General features: G+C 41.6%; 1 protein-coding gene across 1 annotated transcript in view; it reads right to left on the bottom strand.

Moving 5' to 3' along the window:
• ATP13A5 (ATPase 13A5) overlaps positions 1-19,011 on the bottom strand; it is a 94,328-nt gene that overhangs the window by 52,126 nt on the left and 23,191 nt on the right. The window contains 5 exon segments of the mRNA XM_024124185.3: positions 2,732-2,882; positions 4,574-4,635; positions 8,640-8,831; positions 11,773-11,930; positions 14,185-14,355. Coding sequence (XP_023979953.3) covers positions 2,732-2,882; positions 4,574-4,635; positions 8,640-8,831; positions 11,773-11,930; positions 14,185-14,355 — 734 coding nt within the window.

Raw genomic sequence — 19,011 nt, forward strand, 5'->3', positions numbered from 1 at the left:
AGATCTCTCATCTGTATAGCACTTTAATCTTTTCAAAGCCCTTTTCATGTATTTCCTCTTGCAGGCCAATTATCTTAATACCATCATTGTCAAATTTCTGTTGTGTTGATTTATATTAAGGACCTTATTGTAAAATGTCAAAAAGCCAGAATTATTGTGACTACATTTTAAGTAGTAATTGGTGGAGGAAGTGCTAACTACAGCACATTGGCTCTTCCTAAAAGGCATGTCTTGTAAATGGATGAGGGTTTAAGTGGAGATCTACTCTCCAATATACCTGAGCACACTAGCTCTCAGATGACAGAGGGTTGAGTCTTGAGATAAACATGATACTATTTCTTATGCTCTATCTATGCTACTAGCTTAATTGGTTAGCTAGAGAGTTACAAGTTAGCTGCTAGCAAATTAGAAAGCCTATTTGAAAATAATTTGTATCTTTGGGTGTTACAACAGTATAAGTTATACCATCTGAGAAACCAATATTAAGCTAAAATATGGTAAAGGCAGTCAGATATATAAATAGCACAAGTCAGAAAATAGGAGACAACATCTTGTTTCTGCTCTATCACTTACTTGTTCAACCTTGGAGACGTCACTTCATTTCTGCTGATCTCAATTTCTTCTGAAAAATATCCTGACATCCCTTCTAGTGCTAATATTCTTAGATTCTATAAGGACATTTTCCCTCTCCGTTATATTCAGTGAAAGGAACTACCAAAAGATATTTAACTAGAGACTCTCATCCAGCTTTAAACTCAATGAACAATTTGCACTTTCTTTGCTTGGGGTGGATATAACTGGTCTTAAAGACAGTAGTTACAGAGTTAATGCTATAGATTTATGTCCCCACATAAGACCCCAATTTGTATGTTAGTTGTACAAAGAGATCAAGCCTCCTCCATTGGAGAAGGGGGCACTGTTAGAGCCAGGATCAAAGTCACATAACAGCAATAATGACCATGTGCAACTCCTCACTGTGTCAGCACCAATGATGCTGGTAAGGACCTTGTTTATAAAAATTACACTGATTCCTCTCCATTAAGATCCAGAAAAGTGATTTTAGTCTTGCCCATATATTGTGAATAAAAAATATTTCCTGCCATATCAGCAAACAAAGGACATTGGAGCCATCAAGCCATCACATTACAGCTGCCTAGATGGTGAGCCCTCAGGGAACTCGGGATAGAAACAGGATGCCCGCCATCTAGCAGTCAGCCACTGCAGGCACCCGTGACAGTGCACCCTGAGGAGACTCAGGATGAGAAAACACAGGATGCTGACCCCAGAGAGTTGAGGTACATATCAAAGGAATGATTTCAGTGAGCCCAGACTCTTGTATTTTCCCATACATAGAAAAGTGCTAAATTCCTTAACTTGAGATATCTGGTTGCCTTTAATTAACAGTAATCTTTTGATTTGACTACCTGGTCTTTGTTGCAAAAACTCCTGTGTATCCTGGCTCCCCCTCCCCCCAACTTGCCTCTTGTAGTCCGTCAGAATTATCCGAGATGCTGTGTCCTGGGCTTAAGTCCTCAGTTTTGTCTGCCAAATAAAACATAACTCTCAACTTTTAGGTTGTGAATTTTTTTTCAGTCAACAATATCAAGCATTTCTCCACAGCAAATGCTCTCATTTTAATTTACTGATATCAGAAATTTCCCTGTTTACCAGGTTTCGCCTTTTATTACTTTGGCCTCTAGAAAGCTACAATTTTCCTACAATAAATCTTTGAATTAGCCTCTTTGTGAGGTGTTCTCCATGTCCCTACAATCGTTTGTTTTCATTCCTTTACAACTTTGTTTAGATGCTGTCCTGTATTTTGTGTGTCACTGTAAGTAGCTTTAGAACATTTTTTTGGAGGGCAGAACAATGTAGTTAATTAACTAACTAATGAATGAATGAATACTCTGCATTGTTTGGGCACTTAACAATACATGCAGCCCCTTCAGGCTCACAGTCTCAACGTGCTCCTGAATGAGGCATTATTATCCAAATGCGCAGATGAGGTAATGACTCAGAATCTTGTTCTGGATTTGGGGTCTTGCATCTAGAGAGTGGCGGAGTCAAGAGGTTTCCCACTGTGTCATGACAGTCACCAGGGGGGTCTTATAACCTTCAGCTGTCATCTACACTCACCTCAGGAAACCGAACCCATTGGATTGAGGGATCTCCATTTTGGTTTTGAGAACCATACTGTCTAGTACAGTAGCTACCGGCCACTTGTGGCTATTTAAATTTAAATTAGTTAAAATAAATAAAATTTAAAATCCAGTTCCTTAGATGATACCCACAGTTCATGTGCTCAATAGCCAACGTGGCTAGTGGCTACTGTATTAACAGTACTGCTTTAGACTAGTGTTTCTCCAAGAGTGTTTTGTACCATGTTTTGGCCTGTCAAGGTTTTCTGTGGTGAAATAGGTTTAGTAAATGCTGCGTATTATATTCCCTCTTGAATATTCACACTGCACCAGAGTATATTAAAGAAATCAGCTTATCTTTGTTTAAACAGCAGTTCTCATATTTATTTGATCATGGAACTCTATTTCATGTTGCACTAGTTAACAGAGTCTTAGAGCAGGGACTGGGAAATTCAGGTAGGATCAGACCCTCATTCACATATCATTATGAATCTTCTCTGGGTTTCAACCAAAGTTAGAAATGCCTTGGCACTCCCGGTAAGCATTTCTTCCAGTTTTCCTCATTCAGTAGAGCCAAGAAATAATCACCTTACTCAAGCTGTGCCCTCAAACATTTTGAGGTCCAGTGGGTCTCCCTGGATGGTCCTGTCGAGAAGGATCAGAGAGTGGCAGCTGGCCATGGCCACACACAGTGGGCCCCAGGGCAGAGCCTTACCGGAGGCAAAGCTGTGGACTTCCTGGAAACTGGTAGAGAAGATCATTAGTAAGTTAAGATCTTCAACAAAATCATTTTGCACACCCTGCCGCTTAAAATCTTATTAACATAAGCTTCAATAATACCTAACCCCTATGCTCAAAAGCTTCAATACCTCCCCATGCCCTGTATGATACATTCCGAGTAGAGTACTTGGGTATAATCACAGGGGCTTTTGTCAGCTTGCCTGCCGCCAGCCCACAAGGTGGCAGTGTTGCAGGAAGGCACATTGTGGGAAGGCTCAGAGCTGACACCTGAGAACTACAAAGCTGCTTCTGCAAAGCCACCCAACCCAGGCAAGAAGTCTTCAGGCCAATGGGATAGCAGGGATGGAAAGGAAGCCTGCCTGCTGGCTCCTTTCTTCTTCAAGTAAAAGCAGGCATGGGCTCAAATAGTTCTCACTAATTGGCCCTTTGGCCTTCGCCTGTATTTGACAGCAGACTGGCTTGCCTTACCTTCTCTCCGCCCATCTTAGAGGTAAATAATAATTGTTTCTAGTGGTTTCTACTTCCCCCAAAGTTTCAGAGTACCAGGGGCAAAGGAGGGAGAGAAGGGGTGGAAACTGCAAACATCCCTTTCCCTTTTCACTGCTCTGGCCAGTAGAGGCCCTACCTGTCTGGACAAAGGCCTGGGATCCAGGCCTGGGCATCGGAGCAGCCAGAAGCAGAGACACATGAATAGGGCTAGAAGCCAGGTATCTTCTGCAACGTCACACTGCCTGACTGCTGTTCCCTTGTGCCATTGCTGCACCCAGTCCCGTCACTATCCTGGAGATCCCCTGCATGATTCCTTCAATAACAGCAGCCTCAGCCAGAGTTTGGAGCCCAGGTGGGGTACCCAGAGCTTAAGAGCAGAGGCATCTCCACTCTGACTGAGAAGACAGTTCCCAGCCCTGCAAGAAACGGAGCTCGGGGGCACTCTGTGAAGATGGGCAGTCTCTCCTGTCTCTAGCTCTGTTCTAGGGTTGTGTTTATGAGATTGCCCCCTCTGCTCCCTAGTGCCAGTTTTTAAACCACGTCTGTAAAAATTCTAGCCATTACCCCTTCAAAACCTATCTCAAATGCTATCTCCTCCAGGTGGTATTCCTTGATCCATTCATTTTCAAAATGAATTTCTACCTTTTATCCACTATGTTATTATAAAAATCAGAAATGTGGTTTTTTGTTTTTTGTTTTTTTTATCAAGCAGTCTTTATTATGTCTTCTCTGTATCCTGTTATCTGTACCTTAATCATAATTCTTTTCCTGGCCTGTGTAGTCCACTGAAGGTGGGTGCATTCGCAACTTTTATCGCACTAGAGTGTGAACTCCATGATTGGGGGAGATGGAGGTTTTCCTTTCTGGATTTCCTACCTCACAAGCCGCCCAGGAAGTCTGTGCGGTTTTTAATTAAGCATAGTCCTGATTTCACTCTTTGCTTTTTTGTTTTATTCATTCAACTACCTAATCATCCACTTTATTCTATTCCATTTTTCATGTGGAGTTTGAAGACCTACTTTCCCCGTCTGATTCTGAACTTAGAACTCATTTAATTTAGCATGTTAGACTAATGGGGAACTGGTACCAGCCAATTATTATGCATATTTTATGTGAGATTCATCCCTCAACACAAGAAGGATGAACTGAAGTGTCACCTGGGTAGCCCCACCAATCACACACTCCGTCTTCGCTAAAGGGCCTACCAGTTGTCAGCAGTAGGAACAGTCCCCCAGAGGTCCAGTCCATCTTCTGTGAGAGTGCCAGTCTGCAAGATAATTAGAATGGGTTTTAGCAGAAGATTTAGAGCTTTTAATTATATCATGATTTACACAAAACCCAAGCTCCTAAGAAATTACAGTATATTTATTTGTCCCAAGCCCTTTTATTTAACATTAAATGTGTTTATCTTATTAAAATTTTTTTTCATTATTGTGTTTATCTATAGTAAATGTGATACTCAGTTTTCCATTAGCTTTCTTTTTTCTTCCAAGACAGATTTTTAAAAATTTTTATTCTCCATTTGTTCAAAGATTTTTTTAATTAAATTTTATTTTTTTATATTTTATTTTTATTGAAGTATAGTTGATGTAAAATATTCTATAAGTTACATATGTATAATATAGTAATTCACAATTTTTAAAGGTTATACACCATTTATACTAATTATAAAATATTGGCCAAGCCCTTATTGGTAAACATCAAATTTTAAGTCAGAGAAGAGCGCCTGAAGGAAAGATTCAGCAGGTGACAAATGATTCCCAAAAGACCGTGTTGAAAATTAGGTGAGTCTAGTCATTAATTAGTACAAAATGCAAGTGTTTTGTTTTCGTTTGTTCATTGTTGTGACCGTTGCTGTTGCTGAATGAGAGAGGTTCAGTGGATAGAAATCCAACAAGAACCAGCTTGAGTTTGACTTTTTAGTTGGCACCTGCTGTCTTTCTAAACCAGAGCTCGGAATTTTTTTCTTTCTTTGCAAGACTACTTAGTTCCCAGTCTGCCATCTGGTTCACAGCTATCTTCCTAAAAATATGGGAGACATGGTGACTGTCCAGATTGATAATGAAATGTTGATAAAGGGCTTTAAGGCTACAGAGAGAAGTAAAGTGCTAATAATAAATATTAATTAATGCCCAGGAATGGGTTTTACTGTTAGATCCAGAGGAAAATGGTTGAGAGAGTTGATTTGCTGTACTATGTGAAAGTATTTGACAGATAATATAACAGAGAAAGCAAAATGGAACTGAGTACTATCACAGCACTTTTAATTTGCTCATTGCTTCACAGTCAGTTATTAATTTCAAACCCCGGTGTCTTTACTCAGTAGGCCAATTGCATTAGGCCTGCTCAACACCCAGTCAGAGTAAGGAAGTGGTTACCGCTGCCTCAGCACTGTCAAGGCCAAGCAGAGCCCTGCCAAGCGCTAGGGAGTATCCTCTTCAACACTGACACCCAGGTCTCTTACACTATTTTTCTTGAAGGTCATCTCAGTATAAGACACTGAAGTCTCTAGTTTTCTATCAAATGGTATCTTCTATCATTACAGCATATAGCATTAGCACCATACTTTATAGTGAAATGCTTACAATGCTTTCACTTCTTACAACTGAGTAACTAGGGTAGAGACATTCTCAGCTTAGGGGTGAAATGAGCAGCCCCAGGGTCTAGGGGCCCGTAGGTTGGAGAGAAAGGACCGGAATCCAGCCCATCTGGAGACTCCCACCAGATGACAAATGTTAAATGAATTCTGCAAAGCATGTGGAGAGACAAAGTCCTTACTGGGCTTCTGGATTAAAGAAGTAAGGAATGTTTGTTTCATTAATTCATTTGGACTTCATGGAGAGCTAACGTGCCTTTGTGTAAGTTATTCCTTCAAGAACAAAAACCGCAAAACAAAACAAAAAACCAAATAAAACACTATCTGCTTCATTTCCCTCCTGTATTTTATAAGGACGCCAACATGTGTGTTTAGATTCCAAATGCTCTTGAGTTGCTCCATTTCAAAAACAGTTAGTGACTTAATTCAAACTGAAGTGTTTTTCTGATGATTAGACTATGTTTTAAACATCAATATCTTGAACATGAAAACAGAGATGATACTGCAGCAAAACAGATATGGGACCATGTTATTTCTCTATGTGAAAATGATGCTTATACAATAAAACTAGCCATAAATGGGAAAAAAACTAAATTATAGTTGCTGTTGTAAAGGGAATAAGATAGAAAAAGAAAACTTAGCATAAATACTAGCCCAGGCTTGGGCTGAATTGAATAGAAAAGGAAGAGAGAACTTGTTTTAAGGAACTTATAACAAACCAACGTAAACTAGAAATATACAGGAACAAATGTACTCAGAAGCCCAGTGGTGAATATCTTCTAAATTGAAATAACACTAGATGGAAATTCAATTAATTGTGGAGGGCTTTATTTCAACATCATGTTGGTAAAGTTTTATAATATTAAAGCTAGAAAGAAACAGAGATCATTGTAGTTCAACCTTCTTATCTTAAAAAGTCACATGGAAACGTAGTATCAAATTCAGGATTAGTTTCTCATTTTGCCCATTTCCAACCAAGAGACCTTTGCACAATGAGATGCCATCATGACATACGGAGTTTGGCCACATCTGCTGTTGAGCATCCCGAAGACAGCCTAGCAAAGCAGCACATGAGGATGTGAAGGGAAAAGCTTTCTACGGGACAGAAACACCTCTGAAAAAATTAGTGTTAGAAAGAGATATGTAATGAACACATTTTCTAAAATCTCCCTCCTATATTCAGACACTGGGGAGGCTGCTGGGTAACTAACAGGAATCCCTATCCGGGGCTGTTCTTTGGCCCTGCATCTAAAAGGAAACTACTGTTAAGTTAACCTTACAGGACCTTCTTTGTCAAAGGAAACTAGAAAAGAATAGAACTGAACTAATGTAAGAGCTATGCCACTTCCACCTGGGGACCGTCTCTCCAGCTTGTCTTCTGCTGTCTATTCCCACCCTCCTTGTCTAGGACAAGGAGCCATCTCTTCCATTGTGCCACGGTAGCCTCCTGACTCAGTCCTAGCTCCCTTTCATCCTTTCTCACCAATTCCCCAGATGGAATAAATAAAACATGCCTATAGAGATATCACCATCTTCCTAAAAAATGAGAAGGGCTCCCATTCTCCTCCACTACCAGGCCCCACTCCTTAGCTTAGCACATCATGCCCTGAGCAATTGGGTTCCTCCACTCCAGCTGCATCCCCACAACACAGCCACGTTCTCGCCACCCAGGGTCCTGCCCCCCTCCTGCTGCAGCTCTGGCATCCCTGTGCTGCTGGGCTGCTCGCCATGGGGCCCATTCTGTCTGACAACCAAAGCCACAGCTCAAAGGTGACCTCCCATCCGTGGCAGGTAACTGCACACCAATGCTTGGCTCACACCTCTCCTCAGCACGCATTTCACTGCATTTTCATCGTCTATCCCTTTTACCTGCTTCCTCAGCTATACATGAGCTTCTTAAGAGCTCATCTCATTAATGGCACTCTCTGCCAATGAGGGTTAACGAAAAAGTGGCAAGGCCTTTATCAATTATTCTCATACAAATGAACTGAAGACACGGAGGGACCAGGCCAGGCGCCCTGCCTTAGAGTGGGTAAACCAGCTGCCTGAGCTGAGGCGGCTGATGCTACAGCCCCGCCAGGTCCCCTGTGCGAGAGCCATGGAGAGGGGTCCTGGGACCTGTCCCATAGCAGCTGTCCCCTCCTCTGGACATACTCCCTTTCCCTTTCCAGGCCCTAAGCACAGGCAACCTGCCCCAGTCCTGAGTCTTGATACCCTGGGAAGCAAAGGAGAAAAGAGGGGCCGGAGTGGGTAAACACGGGTGGCAGCCCCCTCCCTCTCCCTTTCCTAAAAAGAAGCAGCGGAGGAGAAAGGAATATGCTCGCTTAAGCTCTGGACAAAGAGCTTCGGGGAACAGAAATGTTCCTCGTTAAGTTTTGCCTGAAAAAATATAGTCAATCAGAAAGGTTATGACAGTAAGAGACGGTTTTGAATCCCAAAACAGGCATGAAAATATTAAATTTGACAGGGAAGAAATTCATGATGTGATGGCTAAACCACTTCCTCAGGACTCAGGAAAGCGGGCTTCTAGAATGTGATCTCACACTAGCTCCCTGTGTGACCTTCATGACCTCCGTGTTCCCATCTGTCCCACAAGGGTGCTGGACTAGACGGACATCCCAGCTCAGCTGTGTCTTGAGACCTTTAACCTCCGACCTGGAAAGTTTAGCTCATACTTTGTCAAAGCACACGAGGTTGATTTGCCTGCACATGTTCATTCTCTGTGGGGAGATACAGAAGATTTTCTTTTTCTTCAGCCTCCTTTGTGCATACATGATGCCTGTGGTCAGGGAGGGCGGCTGGCAGCACAGAAGGGACATCACGGGGAGGAGGAGCAGGGCCTTGGTTGCAGTATCTTTTGGAGAGACCTGGAGAGGGGAGGGCCATACAGGTTAGCCTGGCACAGAGGGCCAGAACCCTTCCTGGCACCATCCCCTGCTGCACCACTGGGGTTCTAGAAGCTCAGAATAATCACTGTGAGCCGGCTGTCTTGGTGGGACTGAGTGTTCTCTTGGCCTGAGGAATCAACAAATTGTCTTCCACCGCAAAACAAAGGAGACCCCGGATCACCACCCCACGTCTTACTGTCCTTCTTGACCCTGCTTCTCTCCACTGAGCCTTCCCTCCAAGCAGAGTGCCACCCCTTCTCTGCTCATCAGATGTCCTCACACCCTCTGGACTCCTGGGCACTGGACCTAGTCTTGAGTTGTAACATTTCACACATGGCTTGACTGTAGGCTTATGAATCTCCCTCCCCCACTAGCCTACAAACTCCTCGGGTGCACCAGCTGTGCCTTCTTCATCTTTGAAATCATCTTGGAATTCATCTTACTCATCTCCAGATGCAGAGCCTAGACAGTTCTGACACAGAGGAGGTGCTCAGCACGCACACTGAATGCATGGCAACCTGATAAAAACTAGGACCAAGACTCTGCCAACTTCTCAGCGTATATCAACTGCTCTGGGGAAGCCAATAATAAAAATAGCTTGCTCTCACCGGACACACACGCCGGGACGGGCACTGTGTACATTCACTATTTAGTTACCCCTCACAACCACCTTGTGATGTAAATACTGTTATTTCCTCCATTTAACGGTAGAGGCAATGGAGACTTAAAAAATTAAACAGCTTTCCCAAGGCCACATGACGGTTAAATGGTGAGGATGTAGACCCTAGTCTATTCAACTCGAGAGCACAAATGTGTGACTGGTATGTCATATTATCAAGCCAGGTCTCATGGAGTCAGGATTCCAGGCAAATCTACCAAGGCTCACAGGACTAATAAGGGCGGGGCCAAGATCAAATCATAGGTTGCTTAATGTTCCCATGCTCTGTTGATTAAGGGTTTTCCCTCTACAACCTTGCCTAGGTTTTCATGACATTACTGTAATTTTAGCCATAAAGTTCCCTTTTCAGTATTGGAAACACAGATTTAAAGTTCAGTAGCAATGGCTACTAGATATATCTTTGGGCCAATTCTAGTTTATTGCAAAATCCATCATTCCCTGATTTTCCCAATCCCAGCCACAGAGGAGTTTTAACCCTGAGGACTCATCCCTGCCTAATGCTGAGCCAGTGCAGATAGAGGCAGCCAACCAGTTCAGACAGAGGCACCAGGTTCTGACCTACAAGAATATGGGGTGTGCAATGAGTACACTGCTTTGGTGTGTATTGGATGTTGAGTCCTGCCCAAGAAACCTTCATACCCAATCCACTGCCAGGGCTTGCTGGTCCATAGGAGAGGGTTTTGGTGTTTTTTTTTTTTTTGCGGTACGCGGGCCTCTCACTGTTGTGGCCTCTCCCGTTGCGGAGCACAGGCTCCGGATGCGCAGGCTCAGTGGCCATGGCTCACGGGCCCAGCCGCTCCGCGGTATGTGGGATCTTCCCGGACCAGGGCACGAACCCGTGTCCCCTGCATCGGCAGGCGGACCCTCAACCACTGCGCCACCAGGGAAGCCCGGGGAGAGCTTTTTGCTGGTTTTCCTGCTCAGTGCTCCTGCTCCCCAGATGAAACTGGCACACTGCCTCAAATTCCAGCCCCACTGGCTTCGGCATTCTGCCTCGCTCTTTCCAAGCTCCATTCTCCCGTTGCCAACGTTCCCTGGCCTCCTCTGCCCTCCCTTCCCCTAGAAATGCTCCCTGGGAGCTTATTTCAGATTGAAATGACTGTGCAGAGCTCAAGTTTGAGCATGAACATTGCCTAGAAATTCTTGTGACTGTCTTTGCCTCTCCCCCACTCAACACACAAACATTTCTATGCCATCACTGAGCATTGTAAGGAGGCCACCGAACCCCAGTTTCATACCTGTGTTTGGATCCTTTTATTCACGATGTTTTATTCTCCCCTGTAAGCCCACAGTGCTAAGATCCCAGCATATCTTACAGAAAAGACTGCACGGCTCATAACAGAATCAGAATCTCAGCACCAGAAAGGACCTCAGAGGTCATTTATCACAACCCTTTCCTCTACAGCCATTACAACTATTCAGAGAGACATCCAAATGAAACCAGACATTGTGAAGCTTAAAAAGGGAAGTGGAGATCCATTCAGTACACAGCTCTGTAAGAGTAGACATTTAATTTCATCTCAGAACCTAACAAGAACACAGGGCAACTCATTGACTGTATGGTATGTTGGGTATTCCCTGGATGATGTACACACTCACATACTTCAACACTCTCAAATAGTCCAAACTTCTAGGCATGGCATTCAAGATCCCCTGCAATCTGATCTAATCCTACTTGCTAGACTTATCTTTAAATTGCTTTCTGGTTCCAGAAACCCTGTGTGCTTTTTTTCCTTTGCATTTTGCTCACTCAAATTAGTATATTCTTCCTGCTTTCTGATCTGATTGACTGAAACTTCCCCATCCTATCAGGCTTGAGAAACATGTATTTTCTCTGAAGCTATTTGGCCTTGGATATCACAAATGCCACACATGCAGTAACCTCTCTCTCCCATCCAAGTGGTGAAAGGAGCCGTAAACTTTGCAGCTTTTGATAGCTGCACCTTTCAATATGATTTCCACTAATCACATGTGGCTATTTAAATCTAAATTAATTAAAAAGAAATAAAACTGAAAATTCATTTCCTCAATTACACCAAGCACACTTCAAGTGTTCAATGAACACATAGTTAAGGACTACCAAGTTGGACAGTGTAGATATATAGAATATTTTCATCATCCTAAAAAGCTCTATTGGATGACATTGATTCAGAATGATGGGACTCAGAGGAAACCCTTTTGAGTTACGTTAAGCTCCTTGAGAAAGCTATGCTATTAAAAAGGCTTACCCCAAGTACTTACTCCATGGTACATATATACACCAAGGGCATAGGAGAAACCCATGACTCCAAGGAAGGCGAGGAACACTATGAACTTGAAGGCATCATTGTACAGTTTGAAGTTCAGAGGCCGGGGGTAGAGGATGGATCTCACCAAGTCCCCTTTAGCTGTATTGTAAGCTACATGAAGATAATCACAAGTGGAGTAAGGTCCTTTAATACAGTTTCCCCTAAAACCAAAAAAATGGTTTGCATGGAATTAAGGATTGGCCAATAGTGTCATTTAAATATGGAATTAAAACAGCATTGCTATGACCTAACAGTGTATTTACATTTATTGTTCTTCCAAGTTGCCAGGAACAATAAATTGAGTTCACTTAGCCCTGCTCAATTTCTCTTGGTCTGGGAGTCAGTGCTTCGGTGGCTCACACAGTGTAACCTCCCACCCCCATTCACACATGGGGCTGAGGAAAAGAAGGCCAAGGAGCTGACGAATGCAATGACCAGAGAACATGAGCTGCTGAGAGAAGAAGACTTTAAAGCAAAAATATGTGTTGAAAATAATAAAAAATTAAGAGAAAATTAAAGCACAAGACAAGTAATCTTATATGCCTCTGGTCATGTTATACTTATGCTCAAAAACCTTCTAGACCCCGCACTCTTTAGAATAAAGTTCAAATTTATAGGCATGGCATTTGAGGTTCCCCTTTTATTTGATATACTCTTGCCTCACTAGGCTTATCTCTTAACTGCTCACTGGTCCCAGAAGACCCCTACGCGTTCCTTCCTTTGTGTTTTATAGACACAAATTAGCCTATCTTTCCAGCTCTCTGATATGATTGGCTAAATCCTTCCCATCCTCTCAGGTTTGGCTCAAAATGCCACCTCTTTGAATAAGTGTTTACAGAATTCTACTCCCATACTTCATACCCAAAGTAATTTCTCCCACTCTTTGGAGTCCCTGTAACATTTGGTCATATGACATCTCTCACTGCTCTGTGTTTTATTAGCTATAAATCCATCTGTCCCTTGTGCCAGACCATAATCTTCTTTAAGGGCAAGGACTATCTCACAATTTTTTTCTTTAGCCCTCTGTGCATAGCACTTAGTAGATACTCATTAACATCTAAAGTATTGGCAAGAAAGATTGACTACTATATATTCCAGATATGAGTCAGTATTCTAAGTATAAAACATGCCTTAATCCCACTTGATGAACATCTGGTCTCCTCAAACATGGCTTTGCAGGCTTTGAAGGAAAGGAGCAGAGTTTCCCCTAACCTGTTGCCTTAGCATTTTACAAGCTCAGATCAGGGGTTCCCATGATCTTCACCCATTAGCTTCTGCTTAAGCAGCAGCTGGAGGGATGTTCTCATGCCCAGTGACTAATTTAAGCAAAAAAAATAAACTCAAACCTAGGTATTTTTAATTAAAAAAAATCAGGTAGTACAATTGAATCATAGACTAAACTAAAGCATAGAGATATCAAAACACAAGATGTGTTTTGGATCTGTGAATGTGTCGGGTGGCAGAAACACAGGTCAGTGGTGAATACAGAGAGCTGGGACCAGATCATGGAAGGCATTGTAATGTCATGTGAAAGAGTGGGACTAATATTGGTAGTCTTGAAAAGGTTTTGAGCATGGTATTTATGAATTGCTTCAAACTGTGTTTTAGAAGTATGACTTGATGACAGACTGAGGAGTAGGTCAGAGAAAGGTTGAACAAAATAAAAGAAAAAATATTTAAGGTGAAAGTTGAAGGGAAACAGTCAAATGAATATTTCTGTAGGAATAGTTTAGACAGGAGATGATGATGGCCTGGATAAAACACCAGACATGGGGATGAAGGAGAGGGAGACAGGATGCAGGAAGTATTTGCAGAATCTATAGGATGTGGTACCCTATTTGGTATGGGAGAAAATGAAGAGTTAAAGATGATATGAAGAGACTTGACAGATGTTATGATGTCAACAGAAAGAGGCAGTAGAGGAGGATGAGTTCCCTTTTAGATGCCTTGATTTTGAAGCATCTATAGGACATGTAGGTGGAGGTATCCAGCAAAAACCTAGAAATAACATCCCAGCAAGCGACTGTGAAAAAAAAATGTCCTCAAGTGATAGTGGTTGAAACTGTTTTCTTGGTAGTCACTTAGAGGGGGTACAGAGGGAAAAGAGAAAAAACCTATGGACACACAATAAAACCAAGAACATAGTTTTACCTTTTAGGAAGTGTACTTCATTCCTGTATATCTTCATCATAGACAAGCATATTAACAACGAACTTTTCAGTTGGAAATGGCAGCAACTTAGACTAATAAGGGTTTGATTGGAAACTAGGATGTGGCAAACTCCATAATCCTAAACAAGATTTCCCTAATCCAGCACCCCTACCTCTAATCATGGACCAAATTCACAAAAGTGGAATCTACTAACCTGTTTGCAAAACGACTGCTCTTACTGGCCCCTGCCCAGAGGGCTTGACCTGGATAACTTCTGTTCCACAGAAAAGGACATGTTTCCGATAGCCTTCCAAACTGTGGGATTTCCAGGCTGTGGTGTTCTCCTTTTGGGGCAATGGTGTCTTTGTAACAGGTGTACTTTCTCCTAAAGAAGATTGTATTTTGTTGATTCTGTGTGAACTCTGGTAGTAATTTAGAGCTGGCACTTGCCAGTTTCAAGAAAGGATACAGACTGCAGCTAATCTGGTTGTTAATTCTATCTCATGAGTCAGATGACTGTTCTTAGGGATGCTGGTGATGCAAGCAGTGGTACACTTGATTACATTCAAATATTTATGTAACATTTGCCTATCTTTTCCACACCTGGCTAGTATGGTTTGTTGTTTTTATTTAAAAAGCAGCCCATTTTACAGAAAGATTTGCCACTTAATAATTCCCCCAAGTGTTCTTTAAACCCAGCACTATTCTAGGAAATGAAGAAGCTACAAAGCATGTGTATAGTTATTATTATTTGCCTTTCATTCACTCATTTATCTGCTCATTCATCCATTGATTCAGCAACTATTTTTAAGTGCTTATTCTGACCCAGGCACTGCTCTAGGTGCTGGGAATGTAATAATGGGAGACAGACAGAAATTCTGCCCTCATAAAGCTCAGGGAGCCTGGCCAGTAAATAGCAGTAAATAATTAATTAAAATACAACGCGGTAAATATTTTGGTAGCAGTACTAGGTGATCTGAAGATCCAGGAAATGTTTCCTATACAATTAATAAATGACAACTTGAAGGGTGAATAAGCCCAGCCAGTTTAAGGAGGAGCGAAGAGTGTTCTTAGAAGAGCTGAGAGAAAGACCATGGTGTGTTCTGGGTACTAAAGATAGTTGAAGATGTTTGGGACATTGAGTTTGGTGGTAGAGGAAATCAGTCCTGGAAGTACAGAGATGGATGAGAAATGATGGCTTCATGAAATCTATACAATATTCTCAATATTCTTCACGCAGGGGTGGAAGGAGAAAGAAGTGGATGAAGAACGTCAAAAGGTACCAACTTCATTATAAGATAAATAAGTACTAGGGATATAATGTACAACATGATAAATATGATTAATACTGCTATATGCTATATATGAAAGTCGTTATGAGAATAAATCCTAAGAGTTCTCATCACAAGGAAAATTTTTTAATTTCCTTAATTTTGTATCCATATGAGATGATGGATGATCCCTGAACTTGTAATCATTTCACGATATATGTAAGTCAAGTCATTATGCTGTACACCTTAAGTTTATACAGTGCTATATGTTAATTATATCTCAATAAAACTGGAAGAAAAATATATTCCTCATGAACTTTTGTTTGGAGCTTGCAGTGAAAGACAAACTAATATAACAAGACAGAACCTCTCTTTTCTCTTTCTGGATGACCTCAGCTCTACTTCCGTTAATTAGCCCCGCTAAATAGACATATCAGTAACGTCTACCTCCATCTCTCCTCTCTCCTGGGCTCTTGTTTTGTGCTTCCCAGTTGTTGGCTGTATATCCCAACATAGATATCCCACTAGTGTCTCCAGTTCAACATTTCTAAAATCCACATTAATATTTTTATCCCCAAACTTCCTCCTGACTTCCCTATTTCCCTTATGGTCCTACTCTTTTGCTAAGTCACAGATTTACAATCTCAGAACCATCTTTGATTCCTCCTCGTCTCATAATCTGCCTTTTCATGGAATGATTATCCAAGTCCTACTGCTTCTTCCTGTGAGTGTCGTTCTTGGACTCTTGCGTCTAGGTCCCAGTGGCTTCAATGGCAGTCGCTGTCTGACTCGTGGTGGTTGCATCAACAATGGATTAGCTGTGATTTGTTTAGCTCTCTGGATAATTTGAGGGTACAATGGAACTAATAAATCTTTTTTATAAATAAGCATCTCAACCACAGTCTGCCTTGACGTCCTGAGTAAGGAAAAAATCTCCAACCCTTCCTTCTGTGTTTCTTGTTTCCTTTCATATCACTACCACACTCACAACACTTCTGACATCAAATGTGTGGGGAGGGGGTTTCTCTACAATCGGTGATTCTGTGACATCGGCTGGTTGTCCTATAATTTAACTCAATTCAATTCAATTTTGACACCATTTACCTGGAGATAGCATCAGACCCCACAGGTTAAGGGCTCAGTCCCACAAGACTGTTCCCACCCCATTCAGATGTCAATTGAAAATCGAGATTGTCATCTGTGCTTCTGACAGATGAGCTATAAATCTGAGGTTCCGATGACCCCTTCCTGGGATTCAATTCATTTTCTAAAGTGGCTCACAGAACTCAGGGAAATACTTACTTACGTTTACCTGTTTATTGAAGAATATGATAAAGGACATAGATGATTGGCCAGATGAAGAGACACATAGGTCGAAGTCTGGGAGAGTTCCGAGTGCAGGAGCTTCTGTCCCCTTGGAGTTGGGGTGCATCACCCTCCCGGTATGTGGATGTGTTCACTCACCTGGAAGCTCTTTGAATCGCCTACTACTACTGGGATTTTATGGAGCCTTCCTCATGTAGCCATGGTTAATTATCAACTCCATTTCCAGCCCTTCTCCCCTCTCTAGAGAATAGAGGTTGAGGTTGAAAATTCCAAGCTTCTAAGCACAGCTTGGCCTTTCTAGTGACCATCCCCCATCCAGGAGCCTCCAGGATCCCACCAACAGCGGCCTCATTAGAAGAAAAGTTGCTCCTAGTGTGCTCTTATCACTTAGGAATTGACAAGGGTTTCAGGAGCCCTGTGCCAGGCACCAGGGCCAGAGGCCAATATATCTATTTTCTATTATCTCCCACCTCCTAACTGTTCTCTCCCCTCCAGTCCCTCAACCCCTTTAGTCATTCCAAACCATTTCCAGATGAATCCTATCAAAGCCCCCTTTAATTATCTCATTCTTTTCTCAAAAATCCTTAAGCTTTCCCATTGCCATTACTAATAAGGCTCAAACTCTCTTGCTGGATGGTCAGAGCCATGACAGGCTGAGCATCCATGGCTGCTATTACTCTCCACAGACTTCAGCTAAACTAGGCCACTGGCATATCCTGTTATTGGCTCCCATTCTTTGCCAGTATTATTCCTCTACTTTACCTAATGGATATACAACAGGATATTTCAGATACAATGTAAATCACCTCAGAGTTCAAAAAGGATAAGTTTCAGAGACAAAATAAAAATGTTAATAACACTCCCTGGCTTGCAGATTTAAAAAGCACTAGAGTTTAAACTCTCATCAGATTTTTGTTAAATATTCAATTAGCAAGATAATATGTCATATTTCCTATTTGAGTATACTGCTATGTTGATTATAGTCATACAAATTTAGGTTTTTATCTCTCCTTCTAGGTAATAACTGAGGGTAAGGACTTGGACATGTATAACTTTTTACATTCATAATTTTCCCTACTGGTATGTAATACGTTCAAAATACATATTTTTTTGCTGGACGCATGGATGAATTTAGTAAAAACAATTACCCAGGTTTTTCTATGATTGGCTTCCCAAAACTGGTCTTCTACCCTGATACAGTTTTTATGTCCTAAGGTGCAGGAAACTATAATATTTTTATTAGTGTTCGCAAACATTCTTCAGGAAATTCCTTTAGCCAAGCATTTGCCCTAAATCATTTTCTTTAGAACTATTATGATATCCATCCATTGTGTGGATTTATCAGTTGCATTCTAAATGGCTTTGTAAAAGGGATAGAACTTTTTGACAAATCTCCAAATCATTGTGCCACATTGTTTTGAAATCAGCCTTTGTAAAAGGCAGATACTTATAGATAATTTCAAATGTTTTTCTGCCTTTGGATCACAATATTAACCCACGATATAGGATTAGACTAATATTAGTGAATGCTTTCACACATACAACTGATGGTATTGGGGGCAGGCAGGTATTTGATCAATCAGAGAGTCATTTGGAGATAATGTTCCAGAGATGACATTCAAAGAATTTTTACACAGAGATGATTTTCAAATCTTTTTAATATTATTCAAATATTAATAAGGAGTCTTGTGCTTGGCCTTTCTTGGGATCTTAGGAAAGGATGGATTTGCCTACAAAAGTTTGGAGAGCTAAGTAGGCTGGAGAGTGTTTCAGAAAGAAAGACACTCATCGTCAACTGTTCAGCTGGCGTTCGAGACCCAGAGATTCCGGTTGCCGTGAAACGGAGATTCTCTCCTTCGTCCCCAGTGAGCCAGATGCCTCTACATGGTGACAGTGTTTTGAAAGGTCATGTCCTTATTAATTTATACTTCTGGGACCACCAGATTGTAAGCTACTTGAGGGCAGGGACCATTTCTTATTTGCCTTGTTGATTCCAACACACAAACACAATGCTGGCACCTAGCAGGCATTTCCGAAATTTTATTGAAAAAACAGATGAATGAGTGAATAAATGAAAGAAAGAAGTGAGTGAGAAAGAGGAAGAAAGGGAAAAAGGAAGAGAGGAAAAGATCTGATCTATCCACTGATTATAAGCTTGTCTGACAGGATATAAATGTGAAATAACCACTTAGGGAAATTCCTGTGTGTCCAACTCAGATCACTACATACTTCTGTACATACTATTCAAACAGATCATTAATTCTAATGAGCAGAGGGAGAGGGGAGGGATTGTGGCAGAGTGAATGCTACCCCTCTCCCCCATAATTATCCCCAGGAGAATGAGGAGCAGTTGTTTCAAGCATAGGCTCTGGGGACAATATGCCTAGGTTTAGGTGTTTTATTTTCTTCATAGAACTTATAGCTGTTGGAAATTTACCTACTTT

This window comes from Physeter macrocephalus, chromosome 1 (genome assembly GCF_002837175.3).
Source record: "Physeter macrocephalus isolate SW-GA chromosome 1, ASM283717v5, whole genome shotgun sequence".
NCBI classification, from domain to species: Eukaryota; Metazoa; Chordata; class Mammalia; order Artiodactyla; family Physeteridae; genus Physeter; species Physeter macrocephalus.